Below are 20,430 nucleotides of genomic sequence, written 5' to 3' on the forward strand. Positions count from 1 at the left end.
AATTAACTCAAAATAGACAAAAGGCTTAGTCAGCCCTCCATATATGTGGGTTCTGCATCCACAAATTCAACCAATTGTGGATCAAAAATATTCCAAAAAATAATTCTAGAAGGTTACAAAATGAAAAACTTGAATTTGCCTTGCTGGTAACTATTTACGTAGCATTTACGACATATTTACAACTATTTATATAACATTTACATTGTATTAGGTATTATAAGTAATCTTGAGATGATTTAAAGTATATGGGAATATGTGTGTAGGATACATGCAAATATTATGCTATTTTATATAAGGGACTTGACCATCTGTGAATTTTGGTATCCACAGGGCAGTCCAGGAACCATTCCTTCATGGATACCGAGGAATGACTGTATAAACTCTAGAAGAAAACATGGGGATAAATCTTCATGACCTTGGATTTAGCAATGGTTTCTTAGATCTGACACCAAGGCACAGGCAATGAAAGAAAAAAATAGATAAATTGGATTTTCTCAAAATTAAAAACTTTTGTGCATCAAAAGACACTATCCAGAAAGTGGAAGAAAGCCCACAGAATGGAAGAAAATATTTGCACATTTTAATAGATCTGGTAAAAGTCTGTTATCCAGAATATATCAAGAACTTTTACAACTCATCAACAAAAAGACCAAGAAGCCAATTTTTTAAATGGACAAAGGACTTGAATAGACCCTTCTCCAGATGAGACATACACATGGTCCACAAGCACATGAAAAGATGTCAGATAGTAAAAATAGTGTGAGGCCATGGGCAATTATTAGGGTGGTAGCCTCTACAAAACTTCAAGGTGTTTGGATGAGGATAGCTACAATGACAAGTGCCACGTGGTTAACAGAGGAGTATCTGATGAGTGATTTTAAGTCTGTTTGGTGCAAACAGATTAAGCTGGTTATAATTATTCCTCATAAGGATAATATAAGGGATGATCCACTATGTAGTTTAAGGGGTTTAGGATTATTGTGATTTGTAGTATACCATAGCCACCAAGCTTGAGTAGTACAGCTGCAAGAACTACAGATCTGGAAGTGGGAATTCTACATGCCCCTTTGGCCATCAGAGGTGTAATCTCTAGAGGGGCATTTTTTACTGTAAAAGCTATCATGCATGCTAATCAGAGGAAAATATTGCATCAAGAGTTAGATATTGTTTGGGCTCAGTACTGGATTATTAAAAAGTTTAATGAACCTATAATATTTTGGATATATACTAGAGCAACTAGAAGTGGAAGAGATCACACTAGTGCGTAAAATAAAAAGTAAATTCCTGCGGTGAGTAGTTCTTTTTGGTTTCCTCAGCGAGAGATAGTAATTAATGCTGGGACTAGTGTTTTTTCGAATAAGAATAGAATCAAATCAATCCTGTGGCAGTGAAAGTTATAATTAGGAATATCTGTAGCATAAATAGTACAGTGATATATAGGGGCAGTGATTTGAGCTAGTGATTCTTTAGATAGGAGGAATTGGCTGGCTATGAGTATTAGTGATGAGTCACGTCAAAGTAAAAGTGCTGATAGAGAATCAGAGAAGATTAATGAGAAGTTAAGGCTGTTGTCATTAAATTGGTTAAGAAGGAATAAGCTAATAAGACTAGTAAACTGAAAGTGGTGGTATTAATTCAAATTATATATTTTTAATAATCATATTAGTGGTATTAATATAATAGGTGGCATAATAATTTTTAAAATTGGAGAAGGTTGAGATCTTGTACATAATCAATATCATAGCTGTTTGATACTATTACTAGCAGGGATAATCCTAGTGCGGCTTTGCAGGCTGTGAAAACTGGTAAGATGATGGGTATTATGCTAGCTAGAGGGAAGTGAATGTTTAGGATTATTAGGGTTGCCATAATGAATAATGATATTATTTCTTCCAGAAATAGTAGGGAGGATATTAAGTGGAATTGGTATATTAATACTCCCTAAGGGAAACTGTAAATGCTAGAATAATATTTACGTAGACAAAAGGAACTTGATAATTATGAATTTAATCATAATTTAATGAGCCAAAATACTTTGCTTTAATTTAAACTATCATATTTGGTCCACTCTAACCCCTTTTGAGTCCACTTGTAGGCTAAACGTATTGCTAGCAGTGAAATTAGGAGTAGCGCTATAATGAGTATTGTTATTAGATTGTTTGTTTGGGACGCTGAAGGTCGGGGCAGAAGGATCATTTCTAGGTCAAAGAGGAGAACCATAATGGACACTGTGAAAAATTTTATGAAAAAGCGTAGGCATGCTGATCCTATAGTGTCAAATCCACATTTGTAAGGACTTGATTTTTCTGTGCGTTTAGTTGGGGAAGTTAGAATGTGATAAATACAAGTAATGAAGCTTTTTTGGATGATGTCATCATTGATACATTGTTAGGATGTTGGTTAATAAGCCCAAGGGTAATAAAAATGTTGAGTTTAAATGGAATCATATGACTAGACCAGATGCTCTGTGAGGGGCTGACAGGGCTCCTGTAAGAGGTCAGGGGCTGGGATTTACTATATGGAATGCATGGGTTTGGTGGGTCATTATGTGTCATTGTGTAAGTAGAGGCTCACTAGCAGGGTGCATATGTAAGCTTGAATAAGGGCTGCTGCAAATTCAAGGATCTTGAGTAGAATGAGAATAACAAATGTAATGAAGGCTGTGGTAGGGATAATGCTTATTAGGGCCAGGGTTGCCCCTTCAATTAAATAAATTAATAGATGGCCAGCTGTGATATTAGTCATACAGCTAGGGCCATTGGTTGGACAAATAAGCCAACAGTTTCAATAATTACTAGCACAGGGATAAGAGAAATTGGTGTTCCTTGTGGTAGAAAGTGGGCTAGAGATGCTTTTGTTTTATGGTGGAAGCATAATTACAGTTCCTGCTCATAAAGGGATTGCTATTGCCAAATCTATTGCAAGTTGTGTGGTGGGTGTAATGAATGTGGTTGAGACCACTATTTATACTATAAACGAAAATTACCTCAAAATGGATTAAACATTTGAACATAGATCTGAAACCACAAAACTCCTAAAAGAAGACATAGGTGGGATAAATTCCTTGACATCAGTCTTGGCGATGATTTTTTGGATTTGACACCAAAAGCAAATATAACAAAAGCAAAAATAAACAAGTGGGACAACATCGAACTAGAAAGCTTCTACACAGCAGAAGAAACAACTGACAAAATGAAAAGGCAACCTACCAAATGTGAGAAAATATTTGCAAATCAAATATCTGATAAGAAGTTAATATTCAAAATGCATAAAGAACTCATACAACTCAATAGCAAAAATGGGGCTTCCCTGGTGGTGCAGTGGTTAAGAATCTGCCTGCCAATGCAGGGGACACAGGTTTGATCTCTGGTCCGGGAGGGTCCCACATGCCGTGGAGCAAATAAGCCCGTGCTCCACAACTACTGAGCCTGAGCTCTGAAGCCTATAAGCCACAACTACTCAGCCCGTACGCCTGGAGCCTGTGCTCTGCAACAAGAGAAGCCACCACACTGAGAATCCCGTGCACCACAATGAGGAGTGGCCCCCACTCGCTGCAACTAGAGAAAGCCCGCGCACAGCAATGAAGACCCAATGCAGCCAGACAAACAAACAAACAAAAAGCAAAATGCCCAACATTCCAAACAAAAAATGGGCAGAGGATATGAATAGACATTTTTCAAAGGAAGACATACAGATGGCCAAAAGGCACATGAAAAGGTGCTCAACATCACTAGTCATCAGGGAAATGCAAATCAAAACTACAATGAAATATCACCTGTTAGAATAGCTATTATCAAAAAGACAAGAAATAAATGCTGGTGAGAATGTGGAGAAAAGGGAATCCTTGTGCACTGTTGGTGGGAATGTAAAATGGTGCAGCGACTATGGAAAACATTATGGAGTTTCTTCAAAAAAATTAAAAATAAAACTACCATATGATCCAGCAATTCCACTTTTGGGTATTTATCTGAAGGAAACAAAAATACTAACTCGAAAAGATGTATGTACTTCCATGTTCACTGCAGCACTATTCACAATAGCCAAGACATGGAAGCAATGTAAGAGTTCATCAATGGATGAATGGATAAAGAAAATGTGATATATAGAGATAATGGAATAATATTCAGCCATAAAAAATACGGAAATCTTGCCATTTGAGACAACATGGTGGACCCTGAGGGCATTATGCTACGTGAAATGTCAGACAGAGAAAGACAAATACCGTATGATCTCACTTTTTTGTGGAATCTAAAAAAAAAAAAAGTGAACTCAGATACAGGGAACAGATTGGTGGTTGCCAGTCTCAGGGGTGGAGGTGGACAAAATGGGTGAAGGTGGCCAAAAGGTACAAACCTCCGGTTATAAATAAATAAATTCTTGGGTTGAAATGTACAACATGGTGACTATAGTCAATAATACTGTATTTTATATTTGAAAGTTGGTAAGAGAGATCTTAAAAGTTCTTATAACAAAAAAAGAATTGCAACTATATGTGATGATGAATGTTAACTTATGGAGATTATTTCACAGTATATAGAAATATCAAATCATTGTGTTGTACACCTGAAACTAATATAATGCCGTATGTCAAGTATTTCCCAATAAAAGTTTTTTTAATTAAAAAAAGGATATAAAGTCTATATCATCATTTTGAAAGCTACTACTTGACTGGATATTTTATAATTAAACTGTGGACTATATTTGCTAATACAAAAAAACTTCAATGAACATTGTAGCATTCATTTTTATTTACTTGTTCTATTATTTCATAATAATAAATCACTAAAATTAAAATCACTAATAGGTACATTTACATAGTACCAAATTTCCCTTAAGACTGTACAAATTTTTAACAACAGTATGTGAAAATGCCTGCAACCTCTCATGCTCAATCTGATAAGAAGTGATACAATGTCAGTTCAAATTTGATTATTTATTTGGTTATTTTTTCATATTTTTATTGACTAGTTGCATTTCTCTTCTCATCTGTCTACTCAAGTCCTTTGCCTAATTTTATATTAGGAAATTGTCTTATCAATTTGTATGAGTTCTCTTTTTTTTTTATACGGCAGGTTCTTATTAGTCATCAATTTTATACACATCAGTGTATACACATACACTGATGTGTATACATGTCAATCCCAATCGCCCAATTCATCACACCACCACCACCACACCCGTTTTTCCCCCTTGGTGTCCATACGTTTGCTCTCTACATCTGTGTCTCAATTTCTGCCCTGCAAACCAGTTCATCTGTACCATTTTTCTAGGTTCCACATATATGCGTTAATATACAATATTTGTTTTTCTTTCTGACTTACTTCACTCTGTATAACAGTCTTTAGATCCATCCATGTCTCAACAAATGACCCAATTTCGTTCCTTTTTATGGCCGAGTAATATTCCATTGTATATATGTAACACATCTTCTTTATCCATTCGTCTGTCAATGGGCATTTAGGTTGCTTCCATGACCTGGCTATTGTAAATAGTGCTGCAATAAACATTGAGGTGCATGTGTCTTTTTGAATTATCGTTTCCTCTGGGTATATGCCCAGTGGTGGAATGGCTGGATGATACAGTAATTCTATTTTTAGTTTTTTAAGGAACCTCCATACTGTTCTTCATAGTGGCTGTATCAATTTACATTCCCACCAACAGTGCAAGAGGGTATCCTTTTCTCCACACCCTCTCCAGCATTTGTTGTTTGTAGATTTTCTGATGATGCCCATTCTATCTGGTGTGAGGTGATACCTCATTGTAGTTTTGATTTGCATTTCTCTAATAATTAGTGATGTTGAGCAGCTTTTCATGTGCTTCTTGGACATCTGTATGTCTTCTTTGGAGAAATGTCTATTTAGGTCTTCTACCCATTTTTGGATTGGGTTGTTTGTTTTCTTAATATTCAGCTGCATGAGCTATTTATATATTTTGGAGATTAATCCTTTCTCTGTTGATTTGTTTGCAAATATTTTCTCCCATTCTGAGGGTTGTCTTTTTGTCTTGTTTATGGTTTCCTTTGCTGTACAAAAGCTTTGAAGTTTCATTAGGTCCCATTTGTTTAGTTTTGTTTTTATTTACATTACTCTAGGAGGTGAATCAAAAAAGATCTTGCTGTGATTTATGGCAAAGAGTGTTCTTCCTATGTTTTCCTCTAAGAGTTTTATAGTGTCCGGTCTTACATTTCAGTCTCGAATCCATTTTGAGTTTATATTTGTGTATGGTGTTAGGGAGTGTTCTAATTTCATTCTTTTACATGTAGCTGTCCAGTTTTCCCAGCACCACTTATTGAAGAGACTGTCTTTTCTCCACTGTATATCCTTGCCTCCTTTGTCATAGATTAGTTGACCATAGGTGTGTGAGTTTATCTCTGGGCTTTCTATCTTGTTCCATTGATCTATGTTTCTGCTTTTGTGCCAGTACCATATTGTCTTGATTACTGTAGCTTTGTAGTATAGTCTGAAGTCAGGGAGCCTGATTCCTCCAGCTCCGTTTTTTTCCCTCAAGACTACTTTGGCTATTTGGGGTCTTTTGTGTCTCCATACAAATTTTAAGATTTTTTTGTTCTAGTTCTGTAAAAAATGCCATTGGTAATTTGATAAGGATTGCATTGAATCCGTAGATTGCTTTGGGTAGTATAGTCATTTTCACAATATTGATTCTTCCAATCCAAGAACATGGTATATCTCTCCATCTGTTGGTATCATCTTTAATTTCTTTCATCAGTATCTTACAGTTTTCTGCATACAGGTCTTTTGTCTCCCTAGGTAGGTTGATTCCTAGGTATTTTATTCTTTTTGTTGCAGTGGTAAATGGGAGTGTTTCCTTAATTTCTCTTTCAGAGTTTTCATCATTTGTGTATAGGAATGCAAGAGATTTCTGTGCATTAATTTTGTATCCTGCAACTTTACCAAATTCATCAATTAGCTCTCGTAGTTTTCTGGTGGCATCTTTACGATTCTCTATGTATAGTATCATGTCATCTGCCGTGATGACATGTTTTACTTCTTCTTTTCCAATTTGTATTCCTTTATTTTTCTTTTCCTCCTCTGACTGCCATGGCTAGGACTTCCAAAACTATGTTGAATAATAGTGGTGAGAGTGGACATCCTTGTCTTGTTCCTAATCTTAGAGGAAATGCTTTCAGTTTTTCACCATTGAGAATGATGTTTACTGTCGGTTTGCCGTATATGGCCTTTATTATGTTGAGGTAGGTTCCCTCTATGCCCACTTTCTGGAGGTTTTTATCATAAATCGGTGTTGAATTTTGTCAAAAGCTTCTTCCGCATCTATTGAGATGATCATATGGTTTTTCTTCAATTTGTCAGTATGGTGAGTCACATTGATTGATTTGCATATATTGAAGAATCCTTGCATTCCTGGGATAAATCCCACTTGATTATGGTGTATGATCCTTTTAATGTGTTGTTGGATTCTGTTTGATAGTATTTTGTTAAGGAGTTTTGCATCTATATTCATCAGTGATATTGGTCTGTAATTTTCTTTTTTTGTAGTATCTTTGTCTGGTTTTGGTATCAGGGTGATGGTGGCCTCATAGAATGAGTTTAGGAGTGTTCCTTCCTCTGCAATTTTTTGGAAGAGTTTGAGAAGGATGGGTGTTAGCTCTTCTCTAAATGTTTGATAGAATTCACCTGTGAAGCCATCTGGTCCTGGACTTTTGTTTGTTGGAAGATTTTTAATCACAGTTTCAATTTCATTACTTGTGATTGGTCTGTTCATATTTTCTATTTCTTCCTGGTTCAGTCTTGGAAGGTTATACCTTTCTAAGAATTTGTCTATTTCTTCCAGGTTGTCCATTTTATTGGCATAGAATTGCTTGTAGTCATTTCTTGGATGCTTTGTATTTCTGCAGTGTCTGTTGTAACTTTTCCTTTTTCATTTCTAATTTTATTGATTTGAGTCCTCTCCCTCTTCTTCTTGATGAGTCTGGCTAATGGTTTATGAATTTTGTTTATCTTCTCAAAGAAACAGCTTTTAATTTTATTGATCTTTGCTATTGTTTTCTTTGTTTCTATTTCATTTATTTCTGCTCTGATCTTTATGATTTCTTTCCTTCTGCTAACTTTGGGTTTTGTTTGTTCTTCTTTCTCTAGTTCCTTTAGGTGTAAGGTTAGATTGTTTATTAGAGATATTTTTTTTGTTTCTTGAGGTAGGCTTGTATAGCTATAAACTTCCCTCTTAGAACTGCTTTTGCTGCATACCATAAGTTTTGGATTGTCATGTTTTCATTGTCATTGATATCTACGTATTTTCTGATTTCTTCTTTGATTTCTTCAGTGATCTCTTGGTTATTTAGTAACGCATTGTTTAGCCTTCATGTGTTTGTATTATTTACGTTTTCTTCCCTGTAATTCATTTCTAACCTCATAGTGTTGTGGTCAGAAAAGATGCCTGATATGATTTCAATTTTCTTAAATTTACTGAGGCTTGATTTGTGACCCAAGATGTGATCTATCCTGGAGAACGTTCCGTGCGCACTTGAGAAGAAAGTGTAATCTGCTGTTTTTGGATGGAATGTCCTATAAATATCAATTCAATCTGTCTGGTCTATTGTGTCATTTAAAGCCTCTGTTTCCTTATTTATTTTCATTTTGGATGATCTTTCCATTGGTGTAAGTGAGGTGTTAAAGTCCCCCACTATTATTGTGTTACTGTTGATTTCCCCTTTTAGAGCTGTTAGCAGTTGCCTTATGTATTGAGGTGTTCCTATGTTGGGTGCATATATATTTATAATTGTTATATCTTCTTCTTGGATTGATCCCTTGATCATTATGTAGTGTCCTTCCTTGTCTCTTGTAGCATTCTTTATTTTGAAGTCTATTTTATCTGATGTGAGTATTGCTACTCCAGCTTTCTTTTGATTTCCATTTGCATGGAATATCTTTTTCCATCCCCTCACTTTCAGCCTGTATGTGTCCCTAGGTCTGAAGTGGGTCTCTTGTAGACAGCATATATATGGGTCTTGTTTTTGTATCCATTCAGCGAGCCTGTGTCTTTTGGTTGGAGCATTTAATCCATTCATATTTAAGGTAATTATCAATATGTATGTTCCTATGACCATTTTCTTAATTGTTGTGGGTTTGTTTTTGTAGGTCCTTTTCTTCTCTTGTGTTTCCCACTTAGAGAAGTTCCTTTAACATTTGTTGTAGAGCTGGTTTGGTGGTCCTGAATTCTCTTAGCTTTTGCTTGTCTGTAAAGCTTTTGATTTCTCCATCAAATCTGAATGAGATCCTTGCTGGGTAGAGTAATCTTGGTTGTAGGTCCTTCCCTTTCATCACTTTAAGTATATTGTGCCACTCCCTTCTGGCTTGTAGAGTTTCTGCTGAGAAATCAGCTGTTAACCTTATGTGAGTTCCCTTGTATGTTATTTGTCGTTTTTCCCTTGCTGCTTTCAATAATTTTTCTTTGTCTTTAATTTTTGCCAATTTGATTACTATGTGTCTCGGTGTGTTTCTCCTTGGGTTTATCCTGTATGGGACTCTCTGCACTTCCTGGACTTGGGTGGCTATTTCCTTTCCCACGTTAGGGAAGTTTTCGACTATAATCTCTTCAAATATTTTCTCTGGTCCTTTCTCTCTCTCTTCTCCTTCTGGGACCCCTATAATGTGAATGTTGTTGCGTTTAATGCTATCCCAGAGGTCTCTTATGCTGCCTTCATTTCTTTTCATTCTTTTTTCTCTATTCTGTTCCGCAGCAGTGAATTCCATCATTCTGTCTTCCAGGTTACTTATCTGTTTTTCTGCCTCAGTTATTCTGCTATTGATTCCTTCTAGTGTAGTTTTCATTTCAGTTATTGTATTGTTCATCTGTTTGTTTGTTCTTTAATTCTTCTAGGTCTTTGTTAAACATTTCTTGCATCTTCTTGATCTTTGCCTCCATGCTTTTTCCGAGGTCCTGGATCATCTTCACTATCATTATTCTGAATTCTTTTCCTGGAAGGTTGCCTATCTCCACTTCATTAGTTTTTCTGGGGTTTTATCTTGTTCCTTCATTTGGTACATAGCCCTCTGCCTTTTCATCTTGTCTATCTTTCTGTGAATGTGGTTTTTGTTCCACAGGCTGAAGGACTGTAGTTCTTCTTGCTTCTCAAGGGCAACCTTTTTATAATAAAGGACCAGGACTTCCCTGGCAGTCCAGTGGTTTGGAATTCACGCTTCCACTGCAGGGTGTGTGGGTTCAATCCCTGGTCAGGGAACTAGGGTCCCCCATGCTGTGCGGTGCAGCCTTTTCCCTTAGTGACATCACGTCCCGGCAGATCCTGAGGAGACCAGGCTCCTGTTAGAGAGAAATGGACCCCATGATGTCCCAAAGCTGAAGCCCCAGCGGGTCCTGAGGAGACCTGGCTTCCGTTAGTGTGGACTCGACCCCAAGTTGTCCCGAAGCCCAGCCATCAGCATGGACGTAGTCCTACGTGTTCCAGAAGCCAAAGCCCCAGCGGGTCCTGAGGAGACGGGGCTTCCGTCAGCTGCGCCCGGAGACAATTCCGCAGCTATGAGTTCTTTATATTAGGATACTAACCATTTGTTTTATATGTTTAAATATTTTTCCCAGTCCATTGTCTTTCAAGTTTGTTTACAGTGAGGTTTATTTTGCTATACAAATGTTTGAATTCATAACCTCCTTTTCTTGTATGGTTTTGATGCACTAAGAAGTAAGAAGGACCTTCTTAGTATATATGATAAAATAACTTCCCTACATTCTCTTCAAATACTTTTATTATTTTATGAGTCTTTGATTAGTTTTTTTTTTATTAAAAAAAATAAAATCTGTTACTTTTTTTTAGTCTGTAGAGGGAAGTATGAATGGAAATTTATTTCATATCTTAGCTAGCGGTCACAGTGCCAATCATTATATTAAACTTATCCTTTCCTTTGTGTTCTGGAACTTCTTTTACATAGATACTAGATCTACTTCTTTCCCCATCTGTTTTAATTTTTTCCTCCATAAATTCCACCAAATTATCTTTATCCCCTTCTTTTGAGCTGCTGACTCTCTTTATAAATCCAATGATTTTTTTTTTTTTTTTGCTACTCCACTTGTGGGATCTCAGTTCCCTGACCAGGGATGGAACCCATGGCCCCTGCAGTAGGAGTGCAGAGTCCTAACCACTGGGATGCCAGGGAAGTCCCTCCACTGATTTTTGCTCCCTGAAGCCTACTCACATTTACAAAATGTGCTCTACAAATGTGCTCTGTTCAAAATTAGTGACAAGTGGAGGCCCAGCTGACAACTGTTTCTATCAGCTCTCTTTCCTTTCCTCCCCAGCTTAGCAGGGCAAGTGGTTCTGAGGTGGCAGATTGATTCTTCACTCTCTGCAGTTTACTGCCACTGTCTCCCCCCTGCCCCAACGATCCTCTTTCAGCACAGGAGATGGCTTTTCCCACCTGCCTCGGTACACTTAGGCACTACTATGGGATTCTTCTGCTTCTGTGGAAATCATCCCTGCTTCAGCATTACTCATGTTAACTTTTCAGAATGCCGTGGAGGTTTTGGAAGGATGGGAGAACACACATCCATAAGCATAAGCAACTACACACACGCCTGTTTGGTGTGATGAGAGGACTGGCTCCTGGAAACAGGGGTGCTAACTAAATTAAGTTTAGTCTCATCTGCTAGGCAATTTTCTCTTTTTCAATCCCCTGATAACAAAGTTCTGCCAGCCAGGTTCCTCCATGTACCATTCACACAATTCTCAGTCAAGCTTCCCAGGCTGTGGTGAAGTTTCATAGGGTAAAACTATTTCTGCTATATTACTAATTGTCTGATCTTTAGGCTACTTATTTGAGAAAAGCTTCAGTATTCCATAAAATATGCATTACCATCCAGTAGAATGCTTTTCCTTGACGTACTTTTGTGGCATTATCAACATTAGCATTGGTATACCTGTAGTCATCATTATAAATTGAAATGGTTCAATAAAACATTAAAGAATAATAGAAAAAAAATAGATATAGTTAAACACGTTGGAAAGGGTCATTTAACTGAGGAAAGCTTAGCTTGGTAACTTTGAGCTCACCAGCTGAGAGTAAAGGAAATGACTTCTTACTCTAATAGATGACGGACCTGGAGAAAAATATATAACTGCACTGTTTGGTATTATAGTGAATTCATATGATGATATATTTAATATAAAACTATTTTTGGTAGTTTTATACACAGAACTATAATGAGTCATTACTGCATAAGGCTGCTTTAACTGAGACATACATGTATAAGGAAGAATTGCTTTAGCCATCTAAATTCAAGTAATATTTCAAATTATATGTTTTCTAATTATTGTTTCATAACTTTTAAGTTAGTAATGTCAAATTCTTAGGTAAACTGTTGATGGATTTTTCATAAAATATGATCAAGGAACTTGAGGAGCAGAAGTTATTCAATATTTTTATCAGATCAAGACCAAACATTTTTAGATACTCTTTTCATACGACAATTTTGATAGTTTTTAATTTGTTCTTTGTTTTCATGAATTTTCAGTCACAAATCCCGCCAAATTTTATTGTAAGTTTATGGGTCTTCATTTTATTTTCTACTGAACATTTAAATAATGTAACATCCAGCACCCATTTACTCATTCTTTGTTTCCCCCCTCTTAGAAATCAGTGTGTCACTTCCACTCACATCTTACTAGCTAAAGCAAGTCACATGGTCACCCCTAATTTCAAGGGGGCAAGCAGTGTAATTCTTCCCTTCCTGTCCAGGAAAGGGAAGAAAACTGGAAATATTGTTGAACTCTAGTAATGCTACCATGTTACCTGAGAGGGAAAATGACTTTTTTCTTTATAAAAGCTACCAGATTGCTCAAAAAACATTCCTTTAAAAGTGACAAATTTTTAAAGAAGAACCAATCACTTATTTCCCACCTCTGTGAAATATCAGCTATATACAGGTTTCTGGGTTCTCCTCTCCTTATGCTTTTTTAATTTTTTCATCATTGTAATCATACTCTAAATACTGTTCTTTGTACTGACCATCATGTCTTATCCATTTTTTATATTGCTGTAGCATCATTGTAAGTTTTGATTCTGGTGGAATCAAATGAAATTTTTCAATTAAATATGTTCTAAGAATATCTAATAATCCTTATTCTGATTTCAAATTTGTATTCAATTTAATTCTTAACCCTCACCTGTGTTTAAAGAAAACAAACCAATAAACCAGTACACTTCATATCTTAAGTACTTGTAGGAAAACCTGGTCCTTCCTAAAATGCAGATTGTCCATGGCCAAACAAAAAGCTGCTCAGTTCTGAGAAAGTATTACTAAATTCTAAAGGGACAATTTATTCTACCTTAATAAGTAAGTAGCTTGAAAATCCTTGAAATAGAAAGAAAAAAAGAACAGAAACCAACTAATAGAATATGATTATTAAATTGCTCAACTAACATATTATATCTAAAGATGTCCAATTTTTTTAAAAGATGTCAAATTTTAAGAGAGTATAACAGTTTAAAAAATATCAGTTTTTACTTCATATAATTCTTTCTTACAAAACCAAAAGCTGAGGAAGTAAGAGTAATGTAAGATAATCCTTCAGTCTGTGAAAGTATTTATCACAAGTTCCCTAAGTGAGTTTGAAATATAATAAATACGCACAAATTAAATTGCTTCAAAGCTTTTCAGGAGTGAACCTAAAATAAAAAATAGCAATTCCTGTCCTGAACTTTAGGATGTGGAAGCAACAGGCTCAACTATGAATAGTGACTATGAATCGAAGGCAAGAAAAACACACACACACACACACACACACACACAAAACTGAGCCATTGGCAAGAAAGTAGCTTTCAGTTTCTAGTTGTTTAGGAAAAAATCTTGAGAATGCATCAAGGGAATCTATAACACCTGTTACATGAAGAAAAAATGTACATTTAAAGTGTCTTAGGGAATTCCCTGGCGGTCCAGTGGTTAGGACTCCACACTTCCACTGCAGGGGGCACAGGTTCGATCTCCGGTTGGGGAACTAAGATCCCACATGCTGCACGGCACAGCCAAAAAAATTAAAATAAATGCAATTAAATTCTTATTTAAAAAAAATAAGTGTCCTACCGTTTGTCCTTCAATACCACCTTGTTCGTCAACTTTTGTTTCTTCCTCATGAACTGAGTTAGGCTCATTTTCTTGTTCTTTATACTCTTCTTGGAGATCTTTGCTGACTGCTGCTTCTACACTCTTAACTTCGTCTTTGCCAAAGTAAGTTACCGTGGAAGTGTGTTCTTGTGATGCTGTTGGAACAGGGCCTAACGGCGTAACATGATCATAGCGAGTATGTAGGAGTCGTAGAGCAATGTCAGATGTTGCTAATATCCTTGGAATTTCAAATCCAATTTGTGTCTCAGAGAATCTGATACTTCTGTACCTGTTAATTAATTTAACAAAAAGGATGAGGCTCTAGAAAATTCTATGTCTGTTGTAAGCTTATACCTAAGCAGTATTTCTCTCCACTTTAATTTCACCACAGTTTTGAGTCCTGACCCATACTTGCTTTCTTTGCAGCATTTGGATCCAGTTGCTCATGTTACCTTCTCAAAACTCTCTCTTGGGATCCATGACTCTATACTCTTCTCCTCCATCTCTGGCAGCTCCTTCTCTGTTTCCTTTGTATGGTCTCCTTCCTAATCATCCCTTAAACGTTGATGTTACTTGACTCTCCATCCCGAGCCCTTTTTTCTTCTCCCTCTACATACTCTCTCTGGATATTATTATTTCTATGACTTCAATTATTATTTATATTATCAGGAGTGTTTAACATGAGTTCTATGTTTCCTAGGGGAAGAAGCATCCTTGAATGAACTTTAAAAGGTCCAAAAATGCCCTTACATATGTGTGAGCATATGTAATAAAGTTCATAAGAGTCTATGACTCCCCAAAAGTTAAGAACTATCAATCTGTATGACTCTGCAAAATATGTCTCCAACTCAGATTTCTCTCAATGCTTTCAGACAGTTGCACTTTGATGTGTCATAGGTACTTCAAACTCAACAAGTCCGACATTGAGCTCATCATACTGACCACCCCCTGCTCTCTCAACATCACCATCAAAGTAAAACAAAACTTGTTCTGCTTCCACTATTCCTTATCTTAGTAAAAGATACCATCTAATTCTCTTCTTAAGCCTGGGTAGTTAATACAGGGATATTCATTTTACTTTTCTTCTTTTAAAATTATACAGATTAATTTTCTTCATCCTTCTGGATCTAACGTATTTTACAATGAAAAAGGTTATATTAATATATTGACTCTGATTTAAACCACAGAGTATTTTGTAGCAAATGTAACTTGGAAAATACTTTGTTCCTTACTTTTACTAAATATCAGAAATAAAACCCAATACTTTCCACTGTCACAGGACTAGTCTTTTCAGAGTTGGGACCAGAACCTAGGCCTCCTAACTTTTATTCAGATCATTTTTTTCCTAAAACTTGCTGCCATACTAACTCAATTATTTTGAAATGTTTGAGATAAAGCAGCAACCAAGTGATCGTGAATTTATCATTATCTCTATCATTCCTCAGAATGATATTACTTTGTTGAAAATAATCAGGGAAACATCACTTAAATTATCTAAAAAATAATAAATATGAAAAGTATTCTTTTTTGAAAGCATTAACAGTTCACAAAAGATAAATTTTTTAAAAGTTTCAGATTGCCATGTAGAGAGCACCTACCACTTCTACTTTTTGGTGGGGAGGGAGGTTAAGTGGGTGAAAAGAAGAGGAAGACCCTGATATTTAGTCAGTGTATATTTGTGCTAGACACCACACTATGTATGACCTTTACACGTGTTAACATTTAATCCTCAGCCCAATCCTATTAAGTGATATAATCATTTTACTGTTGATATACTGAGGCATAACAAGGCTAACTAACTTGCCTAAGATAAATGGCAGGTCTCTGAGTCAAACCCCAGGTGGCTGACTTTCTAACATGGGTTTTTATAAGTACGCCATGCTGTAATGCAACAGGCATCTGCTTGGTCATGTGACTATATAATGTCTTCAGACCTATAGTATCACCCATGGGAATACCTTGGATTCTTCTTGAGGTTTGCCCATACATATAAAGTAACATTTTCATCTCGAATCACTTTTTCCATGTTTCCACTGTCCAGATCTGCTAAAGTACTAGCTTGCTGTAAGAGAAAAAGAAAACTTTATTAAGATTAGAGGCCTCATAAATTACGCAATTTAGATAAGTTACTTCATCACTTAGGTGTTGGATTCCCTTCAATATTAAAAGAGTAATTTGGGGACTTCCCTGGTGGCGCAGTGGTTAAGAATCCGCCTGCCAATGCAGGGGACACAGGTTGGATCCCTGTTCTGGGAAGATCCCACATGCCGAAGAGCAACTAAGCCTGTGCGCCACAACTACTGAGCCTGCATTCTACAGCTCGCGAGCCACACCTACTGAAGCCCGCGCGCCTAGAGCCGGTGCTCCTCAACAAGGGAAGCCACCGCAATGAGAAGCCTGGCGCACTGCAACAAAGAGTAGCCCCCACTCGCCGCAACTAGAGAAAGTCCACGCACAGCAACAAAGACCCAACGCAGCCAAAAAGTAAATAATAATTAAAAAAGAAACCTTGAAAAAAATAAAAAGAAAAGAGAAATTTGGGTAAAAATAAGGTTCAATCAAAATAACAAAGAATTGTTTTTAAAAATTCTCTAAACAACAAAAACATATTTACTCAATTAAATGTGCTCCCCATTTACTACTCAGTTTCTCTTACGGTGTCTAAGGATTGAAGTTGCTCCTGTATTCCCAGGTAGCACTTGTGGATTACTCTTAGGTTATCCTTTTCAATTTTAACATTATTTGTGACTTTTCATTTTAACTATATACATGCTTCTTTATCCTTACCTTATTAAAATGTAGATTATGCTACTGCAAAAGTTAGCCTATTTCTGAACATACCAAGTTTAGAAAACAAAATATCCAGATGAGTTTTGTGTTTTACTAGTCCAATACTTGATAATCAACATTAAACACACAATTTAAGGATGTTCTTAAGAATTCTTTTATAAAGACTAACATAGCTTGATGCCTATTGCTTAAGATATTAGCTCTTTCAAAGGGCTTAAATAAGTCAATATGTATTTGGTTCCTATAATGTAAAAATTTAAATGTACTGGGAGGTGAATTTATTGCTTTTTTTTTTTAAGTGATTGTTCTGGGAATTCCCTGGTGGTCCAGTGGTTAGGACTCTATACTTCCATTTCACGAGGCACAGGTTCGATCCCTGGTGGGGGAACTAAGATCCTGCAAGCTGTGCCAGTGTGGCCAAAAAAGAAAAGAAAAGAAAAAAAAGAAATAAAAGTGATTGTTCTCCCACACTTTTTTTTTTCTGTGACATTAACTTTTTGAAATGCCCAGGATAATTGCCTTGAAGAACTGTTCCACATTGTGAATTTATCTAGCTGTTTCCTCATGGTTTAACTTGCTCCTCTATTCCCTTTATTTTTTGTACACTGGAAGTTAGGTCTAGGTAGGTTTAATCAGATTAGATGACAATTTTCGGCAAGAAGGCACAATAGGTAATGTTGTGTTCCTCACATTGCATACTATCAGGAGGCATATGATGTCCTACTGTTAACAATGTGGACTTGATCACTTAGTTAACGTGGTGACTACCCCTATCTCCCCTTGCGAAGTACATTTATCCTAGTCAGTAAGTAATCTGTGGTCTAATACTTTGGCACTATGAGAATAATGTGTTCCTAAACTTTTCGCCTACTTATTGAGGTAGCCATTGATGATCCTTATCAATTATTACATTGGGGATTGAAAAATGGTTATTATCTTACTGATCATTCCTTCCACATTCATCAGGTGGTATTCTTCGGTAAAGAACTGTTCTCTCTACCCGCCACTCCACTTTCCCCTTTCCATTTTGGAATATCACTATAGACTCATTAATTTTTATTTTATTCAAGGTTCTATAATCCAGAGGTCCCCAACCTTGTTAGCACCAGGGACCCGTTTTGTGGAAGACAATTTCTCCACGGACTGGGGTGGTGCAGGGGAATGGTTCAGGCAGTAGTGTGAGCGATGGGAAGCAATGGGGAGTGGCAGACAAAGCTTCACTCGCTCACGCACCACTTACCTCCTGCTGTGCAGCCCCATTCCTAACAGGCCACAGACCAGTACCAGTCCTCCACCCGGGGGTTGGGGATGCCTGCTATAATCAATTATAGTCATTATTCTTTCTGATATTCAAATTATCCCCAACTTGATCAGTGGGAGCTTCTTTAAGCTAGTCCTGTCTCTTTGGCTACAACTCCATTAGTCTTTGAGTATTTACTTGTTTTCTAGCACAAGATAACTGAAACTCATCTTTCAATAACAACCTTATCTTTCACTTTCCCTGCCCCAAACTCGAATCAGCCATTTACCACAATTAGACCTGGTTCCTTTTTATGGAATAAAAAGAAATCTGTTTCATACTGATACTTCCACTACAAATTTAACATTACGGTATTTTTTTCTAATCTTTTTTTCTTCTATATATATTTTTTCTCTTAGAATAAAAATCTTGATTACTAATAATTATAATACATTTCCTTATTGGCTTTTTCTTACAATATAGATAAAATAGCTGCAAAATTATAATATGAATATTACTTCCAAGAATAAACTTAACAATAAGCCTTCTTTACAGTTCTTTTTATAATTAGAACATATTCTACCAAGCCTATAAAGGTGATTGGGTTCTAGACCAAAAGAAACCAAGAGAGAAAATAGCCAAAAGCAAGGTGTGACCTTACATTGTTTTCTCATTTAGAAAACAAAACAAAACAAAAACAGCTATAGAAGATATTCATGGAATATTAGGGAAAATATAAATATGGACTGGATATTGGAATACATTATGGAATTATTATTAATTTTCTTAGGTATAACAATGGCTCTATGATTATTTGAATATTATCATTAGTGCTAAGATATTTGGGAAAAATAGAGTGACTACCAGTAATTGTAATCTTGTGTCAACTGATTTATCTAGAGTGTACAGAAAATAAAATATTCACAGTTGCTAAATCTGGATAAATACATGTGCCTTAAATTGTTCTACTGACTTTTCCATAACCTTTTAAGTCTTCAAAAAAATAAAGGACACTGGACTTTAAAAATTATATAATATAAAATCTTAACTCTTAAAAAAGTCAATAATAACATATAAAGCAAAATATCACACTTACTCTGAGAAGTATTTCTGTGGCTATGTTAAACTTAAGATGAAGGAGCTCTTGCAGTTCTAGAATTGATCCTTGGTACTGTATTATATTTTTCTCTTGCAAATCATATGATGGAGTTTCCAATAAAATTAACTTCAATTTCTCAATTAACTATAAGTAAAAGTATAAGTAAAAATATAAAGTAAAAATTTACGATGAAAGTAATCTGACACACAAAGAAAAAGTGAAATGGGGGATGTTTTATCACTTTTGAATTGAGGAACACATCACCAGTAAAACATATAAAAATACTTTCCTATATTTATTCTATTATTTAAGATCCTGGAAAAATAAAATATTTCCTCCTAAAACTCCACTATAAGAATTCTAGGGCTTCCCTGGTGGCGCAGTGGTTGAGAGTCCCCCTGCCCATGCAGGGGACACGGGTTCGTGCCCCGGTCCGGGAAGATCCCACATGCCGCAGAGCGGCTGGGCCTGTGAGCCATGGCCACTGAGCCTGCGTGTCCGGAGCCTGTGCTCCACAACGGAAGAGGCCACAACAGTGAGAGGCCTGCGTACCACAAAAAAAAAAAAAAAAAAAAGAATTCTATACTATGTGCAACAGAGCTGTCATTAGCGATCTGATAGAGGAGGCACAGCTTGTTACTACTTAAGACTGTGGAACAATAGAAACAATATGATGAGGAGGAGGAGAGTGAGGAGAAAGAGGAAGAGGAGGAGAATTACTAACATTTACTGAATGCTTACTATTTGCCAGGAACTGTTCTAAATGCTTTAAATGTTTTAATCCATTTCATCCTCATCATAACTCTGTAAGGTAGGTACTGTTTATTGTGCCTATATTATAGACGAGGAAACTGAGGCAACCTGGTTCCACCAGTAAGGAGCTTGGAAGACGCCACTCAATCCTAACAAGTGAAGAGCTGAACAGGCTGAAAGACCAACCACTATTCTTTGATCCATAAAAGAGGGGAGGACACAGAGCAAACCCCTGTCCCCAAGATTGGAGAGACCTACAGGTGAATACAGGGAGTCGGTTTATCAGAGCAGAGTGTCAGGAGCAAAGACCACTACAGGAACCAGTGCCAGGTCTGTAAACCCGAACTGTAAATGATGAATTGCTGGGAACTCAGGGTGGACAACTCTGAGAGTTAAAAACTCCCGGGGTGGGGGTCTTCCCTGGTGGTGCAGTGGTCAAGAATCTGCCTGCCAATGCAAA

At 36.5% G+C, this 20,430-nt stretch overlaps 1 protein-coding gene across 7 annotated transcripts in view; it reads right to left on the reverse strand.

Moving 5' to 3' along the window:
* The window catches only part of CASC1 (cancer susceptibility 1), a 76,454-nt gene that overhangs the window by 30,041 nt on the left and 25,983 nt on the right, over positions 1 to 20,430 (reverse strand). For 5 of the 7 annotated variants that reach the window (XM_029204380.1, XM_029204381.1, XM_029204376.1 and 2 more), the window contains 4 exons: positions 19,215 to 19,361; positions 18,119 to 18,193; positions 16,047 to 16,150; positions 14,068 to 14,377 (listed from right to left, as the gene is read on the reverse strand). In XM_029204380.1, coding sequence (XP_029060213.1) covers positions 14,068 to 14,377; positions 16,047 to 16,150; positions 18,119 to 18,193; positions 19,215 to 19,361 — 636 coding nt within the window. The remainder of the gene's footprint in view (positions 1 to 14,067; positions 14,378 to 16,046; positions 16,151 to 18,118; positions 18,194 to 19,214; positions 19,362 to 20,430) is intronic. The other 2 variants (XM_029204378.1, XM_029204377.1) reach the window with 1 other exon arrangement.

This window comes from Monodon monoceros, unplaced genomic scaffold, assembly GCF_005190385.1.
Source record: "Monodon monoceros isolate NGI ecotype Baffin Bay Population unplaced genomic scaffold, NGI_Narwhal_1 Super_Scaffold_6, whole genome shotgun sequence".
Classification (NCBI taxonomy): Eukaryota; Metazoa; Chordata; class Mammalia; order Artiodactyla; family Monodontidae; genus Monodon; species Monodon monoceros.